This window comes from Myotis brandtii, unplaced genomic scaffold, assembly GCF_000412655.1.
Source record: "Myotis brandtii unplaced genomic scaffold, ASM41265v1 scaffold280, whole genome shotgun sequence".
NCBI lineage: Eukaryota > Metazoa > Chordata > Mammalia > Chiroptera > Vespertilionidae > Myotis > Myotis brandtii.
Genome location: NW_005360677.1, coordinates 1,007,681 through 1,022,118, shown reverse-complemented (window position 1 = coordinate 1,022,118; position 14,438 = coordinate 1,007,681). Strand labels below are relative to the sequence as shown.

The 14,438-nt window shown below is 37.5% G+C and overlaps 1 protein-coding gene across 6 annotated transcripts in view; it reads right to left on the bottom strand.

The window, feature by feature from the left end:
* The window catches only part of NRF1 (nuclear respiratory factor 1), a 95,958-nt gene that overhangs the window by 65,332 nt on the left and 16,188 nt on the right, over window positions 1–14,438 (bottom strand). For 3 of the 6 annotated variants that reach the window (XM_014541845.1, XM_014541843.1, XM_005868941.2), the window contains exons 2-4: window positions 12,739–12,970; window positions 4,643–4,757; window positions 1,471–1,597 (exon numbers count right to left, since the gene is read on the bottom strand). In XM_014541845.1, coding sequence (XP_014397331.1) covers window positions 1,471–1,597; window positions 4,643–4,757; window positions 12,739–12,961 — 465 coding nt within the window. In that variant the 5' untranslated portion in view covers window positions 12,962–12,970. Of the gene's footprint in view, window positions 1–1,470; window positions 1,598–4,642; window positions 4,758–7,201; window positions 7,281–12,738; window positions 12,974–14,438 lie in introns of those variants that run through there. The other 3 variants (XM_014541846.1, XM_014541847.1, XM_014541844.1) reach the window with 3 other exon arrangements.

Sequence of the window (14,438 nt, the reverse complement as noted above, 5' to 3'; positions counted from 1 at the left end):
GGTAAGTCTTTTTTGTTGTTGTTGTTAATCCTCACCCAAGGATATTTTTCCATTGATTTTTAGAGAGAGTGGAAGGGAGGGGGAGAGAGAGAGAGAGAAAGAAACACCCATGTGAGAGAAACACATCCATTGGTTGCCTCCCAAAAGCACCCTGACTGGAGATAGAGTCTGCAACCAAGGTACATACCCTCGACCAGAATCAAACCTGCGACCCTTCAGTCCACGGGCCGATGCTCTACCCACTAAACCAGAGGTTCTCAACCTATGGGTCGTGACCCCTTTGGTGGTCGAACGACCCTTTCACAGGGGTTGCCTAAGACCATCCTGCATATCAGATATTTACATTACGATTCATAACAGTAGCAACATTACAGTTATGAAGTAGCAACAAAAATAATTTTATGGTTGGGTCACAACATGAGGAACTGTATTTAAAGGGCCAGAAGGTTGAGAACCACTGCACTAAACCAAACTCGGCAGGGTTTTTAGCTGAGTCTTTTTCACAGATCACATTAGTAGAACAATATTTAAAATTTTTAATACTGCAGAAGAGAAGACATGCCCAGATTTCAGGTCTATCAACAGTATGATACTAAGGACTGCTTGTCAGGCACCATTGTGAACTAGAAGCTTTCTACCATATTCCTCTAAGGAAAGGTCCTAATATGGATCCTATTCTAGGGTCTCAGGAATTCTGGGGAAACCTCAAAACAAAACTTAAAAACATTAAGGAAGAACCACAACATCTGTGTGTGTGGAAAAACATATAGTACAACTAATAAAATCTCAAGTGATTAGTAATTCTGAATCCTTGAAATGTCCACATTCAATATGGGAGAAAACTGACAAATGTAATTTTGAGGGAATAGATTTTATCCTAATAAAAACAAAATTCAATTTAAATCTGGACAGATCTTTATTCTACTAATAATTCAAAGTTATTTCAGCCAGAGAAAAAGTAGTTCACATAAGTAAATAGTATTTTCATAAAGTTATCTATGGACAGGTATATGATCAAAATATTTAAGTATATATCAAAATTAAAGCAATGTTAAGTCAAATCTTGAATAAATGTAAGAGATTTTAAATATGCAACTCGAATATCAGCAATGAAAAAAGTGCTCCCAGCTTTGCCTCATGAAGTTTATATCTTGGAATTATCTACCATTTTGTTTCTGACATAAATCAGCAACTTTCTTACAAAATCCTACATTGATTTCTTAACAAACAGAATACCATTTTTCCCCATTGCATCTGGTGAGGTAAAATACCTTGTCATTGGAAGTAGAAAGAGACATAATCATTTTTATTTTTATTTGCATAAAGTGGTTTGAAAACCCCATCCCCCACTCCCATCCTGGATGAGAGGAGGTTAGAAGTAATAATTAGTATGCTACACAGAAGATCATAAGAATGTGAACAACTCACAGAAAGTAAAGGGTATCTGAGAACACAGCTCAGTTCTCTTACCACATTCTCCAATGGTGCTGCACCAAATACTTTAAAGACCGGGTTGGGTTTGGAGGGTGAGATACAGAGGACAATAGCTTGCTGTCCCACTCGAGTAGTATATTCATCTAATGTGGCTCGAAGTTTCCTGAATCAGAGAATGAAAAGAGAAATTATAAATCAGTTTAAAAAGAAAAATTATAGTGACGACAGACACAAAATTTACTTTGACTTGAGACAATTTATTCTGACTAGATACATTAGTCTATCCTTTTAAGGGACTAGTGAGTCATGCCAATTCAAATGAAGTGAAGCCAACATATTTAAAATAAAGTTTTCCATCTTTCTCCAAAACCATGTACTGTTTTATCTATGTTCCTCATAGCAAATATATGTCTATAAATAATACATTCTAATTCCTCCTGCCTGTACTATCATTAAAGGAAATGAGAAGAATTGCCCATCTAGTGGTATATAACCTGTATGTTTGCTGAAACTACTGTTAGTACTTTTCAAGCTTTCCTTTAGTTTCGCATAATCTTCTTATGTTCTTAATGTAGACTGTTTTCTAGCTTTTATCACATATCATTCACATGGGCTGGCACTCCATTAGGAATCAACATTCCAATAAATACTAGAAAGTTTGGATGTAGTATTTAAAATACTATAAGAAAAAAGTTCTAGAACATTTTATAAATTTCTTATCATCTATAATAATAAAAGGGTAATATGCTAATTAGACCGGATGTCATTCTGGACGTCCTTCCTGACGAAGCCGGGGTGGAGGGAAGCCAGCCCGGGTCCCGGGTGCCTGCAGGCAGCTGGAGGGAAGCCAGTCCGGGTCCTGGGTGCCTGTGGGCGGCCAAGAGAAGCCAGCCCAGGTCCCAGGTGCCTGCCGGCCGCCAGAGGAGGGAAGCCAGTGCTGGCAGCCGGGGAAGGAAGGCCTACTCTTGCACGAATTTTCATGCATTGGGCCTCTAGTATATGAATACATGTTATGCAATCAAAATATTAAGTCCTTCATGTATCACACCTACATACTAATCTTTCTTTGCTACCTACAAACTCTTCCGAAGAAATAAAAATGAGCAAAAGACAACATACCAAACAAGAAATTTGGTGGCATTCCTTGAAGGAATGGTCTGTATTGTATTCACTGTCTCTAATTCCTCCCTTCCATTCTCTCTTGAAGACACACCAATCCTTTTGTTGTTGCCACTCTTTTGAAAATGTCCTGGTTAAGTTCAATCATGACCCCCATGTAGCTAAATCTAAAGGTCAATTTGCATCTTATTTGACTGTCAGCAGCATTTGCTAGAGCTCATCACGTGCCCTCTTCCTTGAAACACTTTTTGCACTTGGTTTCCAGGGTACCACTCTCTTGGTTTTCCTCCTGGTGCACTGGTTGCTTTTTAGACTCCTTTGCTAGTTCCTTTCATCTCTCTAAACTCTAAAGGGTATGCCCAGCCCATGTAGCTCAGTGTCTGAGCATCAGCCCATGAATCAGGAGGTCACAGTTCAATTCCTGATTAGGGCACATGCCTGGGTTTCGAGCTCAATACCCAGTAGGGGGAGTGCAGGAGGCTCTCTCTCATTGATGTTTCTATCTCACTATCCCTTTCCCTTCCTCTGTCTAAAATAAAAATAACAAAAATATTTAAAGGGTACAGTGCTTCAGGCTTAAGTCTACACTCACTTCCTAGGTGGTCTCTTTCAGACACATAGTTTTAAATACTACCTATAGTGTTTATATCTTCAACCAAGATCTCTTTTTTAAAATATATATATATATATATATTATTGATTTTTAGAGAGAGGGAGGGAGAGGGAGAAAGAGAGAGAAACATCGATATGAGAACAGAACATCAATCTGCTGTCTCCTGTACTCCCCCTACCAGGGATTGAGCCCACAACCCAGACACATACCCTGACTGGGAATCGAACCAACAAGCTTTAGGTGCACAGGACGACGCCTAACCAACTGAACCACACCAGCCAGGGCTAAGATCTCTCTTTTGAATTCCAGATTCATATTTCCAACTGCTTATTCTATATCTCTATTTAATGGTTAAGAGGTATCATAAACTTAACCAAAACCAAATTCCTAATTCTGCCCTCAATCCCATACCTGCTCCTCTTCTGGTAAGTGTCAACTCAATCCTTCCAGTAATCAGACCAAAAAACTTGAGGTCACCCTTCAGCCTTTTCCCCCTCTCACATCCCACATCCAATCCATCAATGAATCATGCTGGAGCTGATCTGAAATACAATCAAAACCTGACTACCTCTTTCCACCTTTGCTGCTGCTACATTGGTTTAAAGGCGCTATTACTTCTGGCTTGGACTACTACATTAGCCTCTTAATTGGTTTCCTTGTTTCCATTCTTATACTCCTAGAGGCTATTGTCAATACAGTAGCCTAAATGACCCTTTTAAAACATACGTCAGACCATATCATTGCTTTGGTCAAAAGCCTTCACTGACTTCCCACCGCACTCAGAGCAAGAATCAAAGCCCCAATATTGGACCAAAAGACCTCATGATGTGACTCTCCACTACTGACCATACCTTCTCTCATTTTCTCTCTAGCTATTCCTCAAACATGACTATCATGTTCCTTTCCCGCTTCAGAACCTTTCCCCTTTCTATTCCCCATTTCCCCAGGGGAAAAGCTCTTCCTTCCCCATTAACACGGTTGCCTTTTCACTTACTTCAGGTCTCTGTTCAAAGGTTGTCTTATGAGCATTTCCCAGACCAACCCTATTTAAAAAAGAGAAACTACATATTCCTCCTAACCTCCTAACCTTTATTTTTCCTTACTCCACTTCATTTTCCTCCATAGCACTTATCATCATCTGACATATTACATATTTGTTCACTTTTTTCCCCCCTTCACTAGAATATAAACTCTTTAATGAAATGTTTTGTCCACTATTATATTCCCAAAGCCTAGAACAATGCCTGGCAATAGCAGGCATATAAATTTTCTGAATTAATTAATGTAATATTATACATTGGTTAATCATATTTCTAGTAGCATTTATTTAGTTTTGTAAGAGTACTTTGAGGTCTAATTTTGTCATCAAGGGATCTAACTTGGTATCTTTGGTGAACCTAATAATGTATGTTCTAATTGTGTCGTCCACCCCATGAAATATTTGAGAAATAACAATATGGATAAAAACGCCCTCACCGAAGCAAACGTGTTTGCTGTCTCTTCCGGATAGATGGATTAGACTCAAACACATGAGGCCGTTTCCGTTTCTTTCCTGTTGCCACAGCAGCAGCAGCAGCCATTCCCACAGGACCTGAAATAATAATGTATGTGCTGAGATTATGCAGAGCCTGTTAACTATACAAGACAGAACACAATTAAAGCTACAAAAAAAGGTAGCACTATTTCCTAATATGTTATCAATAAATATAAAACATTCCTGATATTATCAATATATTTCACTATTATTCAACATGAATTATATTTCAATCTACCAATAAAACTTAAAAAATGAATTTTTTGAAAAAGTGAATGGCATGCCTCCCCACCACATACCAGCTTGAATTTTATATAATGATTTTTGTTTTGTTTTGCCAGTATACTGATACTGCTAAGGAAATATTCTCACAGGTGCTAGATGATATTGCAATATTGAGAGGAAGCTTGCCAGAACAAAAAAAAAATTACAGATTTCAAATTTCATTTACATTCCTGTGACAGCCAAATTAAGGAAGTCAGACATAATCACTCATACTTGGAATTCTAACAACAATACCTATAAGAGGAGTATCTGGACAAGTACCAACTGAATTAGAAAACTTTCTCTTATCTATCAGAAAATTGTGCTCCAAATGGAGTTGTTGACCAAAAGGTCAAAATGATGAAAGCATCCTGGTAGGAAAGAGATGAAAACCTATCCCATTCTAGGGAAAAAATGGTAATAAAAATTGGTCTGTTTTGCCCTGAAACTAATGACTAAAATAAAAGTAGGCCATTGAGAACTATTGGAGTCTCTGATTCATGAAATCTCAAACATATCAAAGACATTCCTTTTTTAAAAAATATTGTTATTGATTTCAGAGAAGAAGGGAGAGGAAAAGACAGAAACAGCAATGAGGAGAGAGAATCATTGACTGGCTGCCTCCTGCATGCCCCACACTGGGAATTGAGCATGTACCCTAACCAGGAATTGAACTGTGACCTCCTAGTTCCATAGGTGAATGCTGAACCACTGAGCCATGCTGGCTGGGCCTTTTTTATATACTTATTTTTAACAGATGACCCACCGGTATACTTATTTGTGAATCCATAAAAGGCTTAAATAAAAATTAAGTTTAATCCTTCACATTTATACTGGCATAAATGTTATATATGTTCTAAGTGGCTCAATTAAAATAAGCCTTCCTGAAATCTTCTGCTGCTCTAATGCTGTTTAGTAGTATAAGTCTGACTTAAATAAACCCTTCTAAAAGAGACCCAAAGCAAGTTAAATGAATGACTTTTTATCCACCTTTCATCATAAACAGCTGGGAGAGGGGAAAAATCTTAATGATACATTTTTTCCAACATTTTATTTTTTTAATTGTGGTAAGAGCACCTAACATGAGATCTACCATCTTAACAAAATTTTAAGTGTATAATACAGTATAGTTAAATATAGGCACAATGTTGTACAGCAAATCCCTAGCACTTAACTCTCTGCAAAATATGCAAAAGAGGAAAATGAACAGTCACTAAAGATCTGAAATGGTGCTGTATCTTGTCTTCCTGCACTGGCTGAAACCTCTACCTCAGAGCCAAGCAAATTAAACCAATAGTAAGATACTATTTCATACCCACCAAACTGCCAAAATGAAAACTGATTGATAATACCAAATAAGGTGAGGACTAGAAGCAGCAGGCACTCTAGTACACTGCTTATGGGAATGTAAATTAATGCAACAATGTGAAAAGACATTTGGAATATCTAGTAAAACTGAAAATGTGCTGATCCTTGCCTTCCAATTCCCTCTCCTTCCTGGGTATATCCTCAAGCAATGGTTTCCAAACTGCAGGTTTCCACCCTATGGTGGCTCATAAATAATTTTTTGGTTTGTTTTATTTTTAATAAAATGCAATAAAGTGAAAGAGAATAGAACATATCAGATATTGTATTCCCTGCAGTAGGGGGTAGGTATTACTTCATGAAAAACTGTTATTTCATTTTATGTGCATTTGAGATAACAATGTAAAATGTATTACTGTGCAATATTGTCAGAAGAGTTTGAAAACCAATGCCAAGAGAAACCCTCACAATATGCACAAGAAAATATTTAAGATGATTTTAATTTGCAGCAATTATAATTGCAAAATATTATAAACAACCTAAGTATTCTACCAATATATGAGACAGCCAGATAATGGACTACCAAACAACAGTTAAAATGAAAACATATAGTCATATTATCAACATGAATCTCAGAAAAAGAATACCAAATGAATAAACATGATGTTATAAAATGATAACATCAGAGTAATACCATTCATATAAAACTTAAAACATGCAAAGCAATGCTAAGTATTATTTACTGATATACAGCAAAAACATAAAAGAAACGGAAGAGAAAGATAAAGACCACATTCAGAACAGAACAGGTTACCTCAGTGGAGGGAGGGAAATAGGATAAGAAAAAGCAGCTCCCTATTACCCCTTCCTCTTCATTGACCTTACTTCATTACTTTCTTCAGAGCACTCAGTACTTTCTGAAAATATCTTACTTTATTGTATATACCTTCTCCCACCACTGGTCTGTAAACACCTTTAGTAGCAAGCTCTTGCTTGTCTTATTCATAGTACCTATATATAGAAATAGAGTCTATAGTAAGTAATTGTTGAATGATTGTATAGTAAATCATTTCTACCAGCTGGGCCTCAGTTTGCATTTCTGCCACATAAAAGGGTTAAGCTAAAGTCCTTTCCTAATCTTACCACTATGACAATACAGTACAGTAATACAGCAAAACTGTCTCAAAAGCATCCTAGGAAAGAAGCTGACCTGGATTCATGATGTTAGGATGCCCTCTTCTGGGACGTATAAGAACTTCAAAAATGTATTTTACAAATATTTCATGTGATTTGCTGCTACGAAGCTTTATTTTTAAATTCACCATTCCAGAAATATACAATGGACAATAACTTATGGTAAAAAGATTATTCTTCATTACATCTATCTTCCTCCCCTTAAATACAGCATATATTAAAAAGATGTTGTATTTTGGCTATTCCTGATCATTGATCTCCTGTCCAGTTTTTCCTAAACATCTAAGCTCAATACAGTATCAGATCCACCCAAGTATGGTTTAAGAATCTTCCACATAATGCTAAATATACAATGTAAATAACAAAGAGAATGGTACAAAATATAGCTCAGCTTTAAGTAATTTAGTGGCCCAGAAAAAGTCTTAAAACCTTAAATTGGATTAAGATGATCCAGGATTGCTAGTGCCCTCAGACATCTGGCAGAAGCAAATAAAAATCCTCTCGAGGAGGATAATATTATTCTAGATATCAAATTACTTCTTATTTTTACTTTAATTTTTCAATTACAGTTGACATACAATATTATTAGTTTCAGGTGTACAAGCCAGTGATTAGACATTATATAATTCAGCAATCATCCCAATAAATCTCATACCCATTTGACACCATACATAGTTATTACCCAAATTACTTCTAAAACTCATCTTCCTGCCCTAGCCGTTTTGGCTCAGTGGATAGAGCCTGGGCCTGTGGACCGAAGGGTCCCAGATTCGATTCCAGTCAAGGGCATGTACCGCGGTTGAAGGCTCCTCCCCCGCCTGGGCCCTGGTCGGGGCTTGTGCAGGAGGCAACCAATCGATGTGTTTTTCTCACATCAATCTCTCTCTCTCTGTCTTTCCCTCTCTCGTTCACTCTCTCTAAAAATCAATGGAAAAATATCTTTAGGTGAGGATTAAAAAATAATAAAGGTAAGTAAGTAAATAAATAAATAAAATTCATCTTCCAAACACAGCATCTAGCATTCATTCAAATATAACCAGTAGGCAGTTCTGGTCAAGATGGCAGCATACTCGCCTCCTCCCACAACTACATCAAAATTACAACTAAACTATAGAATAACCATTATCATTCAGAACTGCCAGAAATCTGGCTAACTGGAAGTCCTACAACTAGGGAATTAAAGAAGCCACAGCAAGACTGGTAGGAGGGGTAGAGATGCCGAATGGGCTGGTCCCACACCCACGTGTGGCAGATAAAAACTGGGAGGGCTATCTCAATTGCAGAGGTCCCTCTTGAGGAGTGAGGGGTCCCAGCCCCACACCAGGCCCCCAACCCAGGGTTCCAGAGCAAGGAAGAGAAGTCCCCATAACTTCTGGCTGTAAAAACCAGTGGGGAATGAGGCTGAGGGTGCTGGAAGGCTGCTGGTGTCCCACCCAGTTCCTCTTAAAGGGCCCTTGCACAGACTTACTCAGATTCATTCTCTCTGAGCTCCAGCCTTGGTGTGTCAGCTTGAAAGACATGAGACCTATGAGGAGGAACTGAACTGTCTGACATCAGGGCAGCTTTCTCCCAGACATAAGTACTGGCAGAGGCCATTGTTTCTTTACTGAGCCCTTCCTCCACATTGCAAGCAGGCAGGCGCTGTATATGAGACTCCAATAACCTGGCTCGCAGAGTTTGCCCCGCCCTGGTGACTCTCTGAGGCTCCACCCCACCCAACTTTTGGGCCCACCCAAGTAGTTTCCCGTAGCTTTTCCAGACAAGGCTTCAGATTTTCCTAAACACGCAGGATCTGGCTTCAGCATGCCCCATACCTCTCACTAAGTGGCCGTAGACTCAGCACCAGGCAGCAGTTCACAGACCGGCCTTGCCTGGGCACCACCAAGCCCAGCACAAGTAGCAGTCATCTGCAGATCGCTTTATAGCTCATGCCAGGTGGCTCCGGGCAGAACACAGGTGGCAGCTGCACCTCCTGAGAGGCCCCAGAGCCAGCACACCCAGTGGATATCTTCAGCCACTTCGAAGCACAACCACCCAAAGACCTCCATAAGTGATACACTCAAGGGGTGGGCTCAGCAGGTACCAGAGCCCCACTGAAGTCAGTCCTGCTCTGTGAGGTGGGCTCCAGCACAGCTGATCCTCCACAGTGGTCTGAGGTCAGTGGTCACATCCAGTCCTTGCAGCTGAACAGCCATGGGGTAGATCCCTCCCATTGACATGCCAACAGCATTTACATTTTTATACACCAATAATGAACTATCAGAAAGGGAAACTAAGAAAACAATCCCATCCACAATTGCTTAAAAAAGGAAAAAAACAAAACACCTACACACAGATAACAGAAGGAAAGAGGGGTGGGGTGGGGGGAGGTAGAAGAGGATAAAGGGGGAATAAATGGTGACGAAGGAGACTTGACGTTGGGTGATGAACACACTACAATATACAGATGATGAAATATAGAACTATACACCTGAAACTCAAAACTCCAGAAAAGAACTAAACAAAATGGAGACAAGCAATCTATTAGATGCAGAGTTGAAAACAATGGTTATAAAGATGCTTAATAAACTTAGTGATAACCTCAACAGGTTATAAAAGTACCAGTCAGAAATGAAGGATACACTAACTGAAATGAATAATTTACAGGAAATCAACAGGAGAGTAGATAAAGCAGAGAATCAAATCAGCGATTTGAAATATAAGGAAGCAAAAAACACCCAATCAGAACAGCAAAAAAGAAAAAAGAACCCAAAAGAATGAGGATAGTATAAGGAGCCTCTGGGTCAACTTCGAGGATACCAACATTAATATCATTGGGGTGCCGGTAGGAGAAGAGAGAAAGCAAGAAATTGAAAACCTATTTGAAAAAATAATGACAGATCGCCCTAACCGGTTTGGCTCAGTGGATAGAGCGTCAGCCTGCGGACTCAAGGGTCCCAGGTTTGATTCCGGTCAAGGGCATGTACCTTGGTTGCGGGCACATCCCCAGTAGGAGGCAGCTGATTGATGTTTCTCTGTCATTGATGTTTCTAACTCTCTATCCCTCTCCCTTCCTCTCTGTAAAAAAATCAATAAAATATATTTTTTTTTAAAAAGAAAAGAAAAAGAAAAAATGACAGATCAACAAGCAACAAATATTGGCATGCAATGTGGTGTGATCAAGTGATAATCATTGGCCGAACTCTGTCTATGTGCAGACTCTTGGATTTAAATATGTAGACTATAGGTGTAGATATGCAATATTTATTTATGTTGGCGAAATTACTAGTGTTTTTTCCAACATATGGCCTATTCACGAACAACAACAAAATAACCTATTTGTTTATAAGCAAATTTTGGTTAAAAGCATTTTAAAATTAATAGGGTGTTAATGTTCACACATGCTATATGGACTGGAAATTTTGTCCGTTAAATCCAAAGTCCAATAAATCTAGGTCCACAAAATCGTGTTTACTGTATTCCAAAAAATTCAAGAGGAGGGAAGACTCTCAAGCTCATTTTATGAGGCCAATATTATGAAATTACTAGTGTTTTTTCCAACATATGGCCTATTCACGAACAACAACAAAATAACCTATTTGTTTATAAGCAAATTTTGGTTAAAAGCATTTTAAAATTAATAGGGTGTTAATGTTCACACATGCTATATGGACTGGAAATTTTGTCCGTTAAATCCAAAGTCCAATAAATCTAGGTCCACAAAATCATGTTTACTGTATTCCAAAAATTTCAAGAGGAGGGAAGACTCTCAAGCTCATTTTATGAGGCCAATATTATGCTAATCCCAAAACCAGATAAGGACACTACAAAGAAAGAAAATTATAGGCCAATATTCCTGATGAACATAGATGCTAAAATCCTCAACTAAATTAGCAAACCAGATTCAGCAACACATTAAAGAGATCATACATCATGATTAGGTTGGATGTATTCCAGGGATGCAAGATTGGTATAATAACCACAAATCAATAAACTTGATATATCACATCAAACAAAATAAAGGATAAAAATCACATGATCATATCAATAGATGTAGAAAAAGCATTTGATAAAACCCACCACCCAATTACAATAAAAACTCTCAGCAAAGTGGAAATAGAGGGAACATGCCTCAACGTAATAAAGGCCATATATGACAAACCCACAGCTAACATACTCAATGGGCAAAAACTACAGGCATTTCCCTTAAGATCAGAACAAGACAGGGATGTCTGCTTTCACCACTCTTATTCAACATAGTACTGGAAGTCCTAGCCATAGCGATCAGACAAGAAGAAGAAATAAAAGACAGTCCAATTGGAAAGGATGAAGAAAAACTGTCATTATTTGCAGATGACATAATACTGTAAATAGAGAACCCTAAAGACTCCACAAAAAAACTACTAGAATTGATAATGAATTCAGTAAAGTAACAGGATACAAATCAGTTACATTTTTATACACCAATAATGAACTATCAGAAAGGGAAACTAAGAAAACAATCCCATCCACAATTGCTTAAAGGAAAAAAAAAACAAAACACCTACACACAGATAACAGAAGGAAAGAGGGGTGGGGTGGGGGGAGGTAGAAGAGGATAAAGGGGGAATAAATGGTGACGAAGGAGACTTGACGTTGGGTGATGAACACACTACAATATACAGATGATGAAATATAGAACTATACACCTGAAACTTATGCAATTTCATTAACCAATGTCACCCCAATAAATTCAATAAAAATGTAAAAGAAAGAAGTTCAAGTGTTCTAAGAAACTTCCATTATCCCTAAAGAGGACACAAGTATCAATTATATAATACTTGGACATAAGTAAAGTATGTATGTTATAATTTCTAGGAGTACCCCTAATAGCAAAAGTATATATAACCTCCAAACTAACAAGAGAAAAATAAAAACTTTCAATCATTCTAAAAGGAAAAGAAAACACAGAACAAGTGAGATAAAGAGAAAGCATACAGTAAACACGATCAATTTGAACTTAAATATATCAGTGATTACATTTAGTATAAATGGACTAAATGCTTCAGTTCAAAGTCAAAAGATCGTTAAGATGGATGAAAAAACACACAAAAAACACAAGTCATATCACCAATAGTATATGATTCTAGGACTTAAGTCTCAATATAGCACCGGCACAAAATCCAAGGCTTAAAACAAAATTGTGAAGATGCAATATGAAGATAAATGTGAGAGTGCCTACATCCTAGGCTCTTCCAGATATGCAGGTACCAGAGTTAAGCAAAAAATAAAGAACTTCCAATACAAACAACATTACCTGCAGCAGCCAGATGGGCTGTTACCTCGTCGGCGGCTGTGGAGTTGAGTATGTCGGAATCATCGTAAGAGGTGTCCTCTGGTGAGGAAGGCGAGTCTTCATCAGCACTCAGCATACTGTGTTCAGTGTAGGTAGCCACATGGACCTGCTGTACTTGTTGGGCCACTGCATGGGCTTCTATGGTAGCCATGTGTTCAGTTTGGGTCACTCCGTGCTCCTCCATGTAGATCTACTGTCAGAAAAAAGGCAAAGAACAGAATTCAGTATATAATGTAACACAATACTTAAACTAAGTGATATTTTCCCTAAGAGCAGGAAAAACCTTTGATTTCACTACATACCTCACCATACCAAGTCATGGGAAAAGGTAGGCACCATTCAAATATGACCCAAAAATGGTAGAATATTTTCCTTATATGATACCTTTTGACGGAAATTCACTGTGCTAATTTTATACCTGAGGTCACAAAACAATAAATACTCCGATATTACACATAACAGTAAAAGACAATTAAATATAACAAAAAAAGATATTTAAAAGATCCCAGTGACTTGACATTTGACACTATAGACATGAAAACACTTAATAAGTAAATGAAATATTTAACATTTTCTTTGTATTTCATAGACAAATTGGAGTTAAATTCCCGCCCCCAAAAAACTGCAATCATTCAAACTGGCTTTTCTGCTTATAAACTGTGCTTCTTTTAAACCCTAAAATGATGCAGTAATTTATAAAGAAGATAAAGGTTTGCTCTTCTACTGCACTTATAATCTGTTCCCTCTTTCCCCAACAACTACAGAGAAGTGCATTATCTTTAAAAAAAAACTTTTTAAAAGCATACATACATACATATGATTTAAAATAAAAACATTCATATTACATATATTATTCTATAGTTTGCTTTTTTTCTTATTACAATATACCTGGACATCTGGTATGTCAAAACATTCAGATCTACCAGACCTTTCTAAATAGCTGCAGAATACTGCATTGTAGGATGTGCCATAATTATGCAACCAATCACCTACTGATACATGGCAAGGCTGCTGCTTCCAAAATCTTTATTATAAACATAAGTGCAATAAACATACCTGTATATAAAACTTTGCATATTGGTTCCTCAAAAAAACTTAAAAGAATTACTATATGACCCAGCAATTTCACTCTGGGTCTATATCCAGAAAACATGAAAGCAGTCTCAAAGGGCTATTTATACATATCCATGTTCATAACAGCAAAACTCACAATAGCCAAAAGGTAGAAGCAACCCAACTATCCACTGATGGGTGAATGGATAACAAAATGTGAAAATTTATACAATGCAATACTATTCAACTTTTAAAAAGAAGAAATACAAACTAGGAATAGAAGGAAACTTCCTCAACCTGATTTTAAAAATCTACAGATATGCCCTAATCCAGTGGTTCCCAAACTTATTTGGCCTACCGCCCCCTTTCTAGAAAAAATATTACTCAGCGCCCCCTGGAAATTAATTTTTTTACAATTTTAATAGCAATTAAACAGAAAGATATATGTATTAATGTTTCTACCTTTTTCGTAAAATATAGTAAAGAAAGGTGTAAATTAGAAACATTGAAGTTTGAAATTATGAAACTATTTATTGAACTCAGAATAGAAAGGTAATACAAAAAAAGTTAAAACAAATGCACCTGTGGCCATCACCACCCCCCTGGAT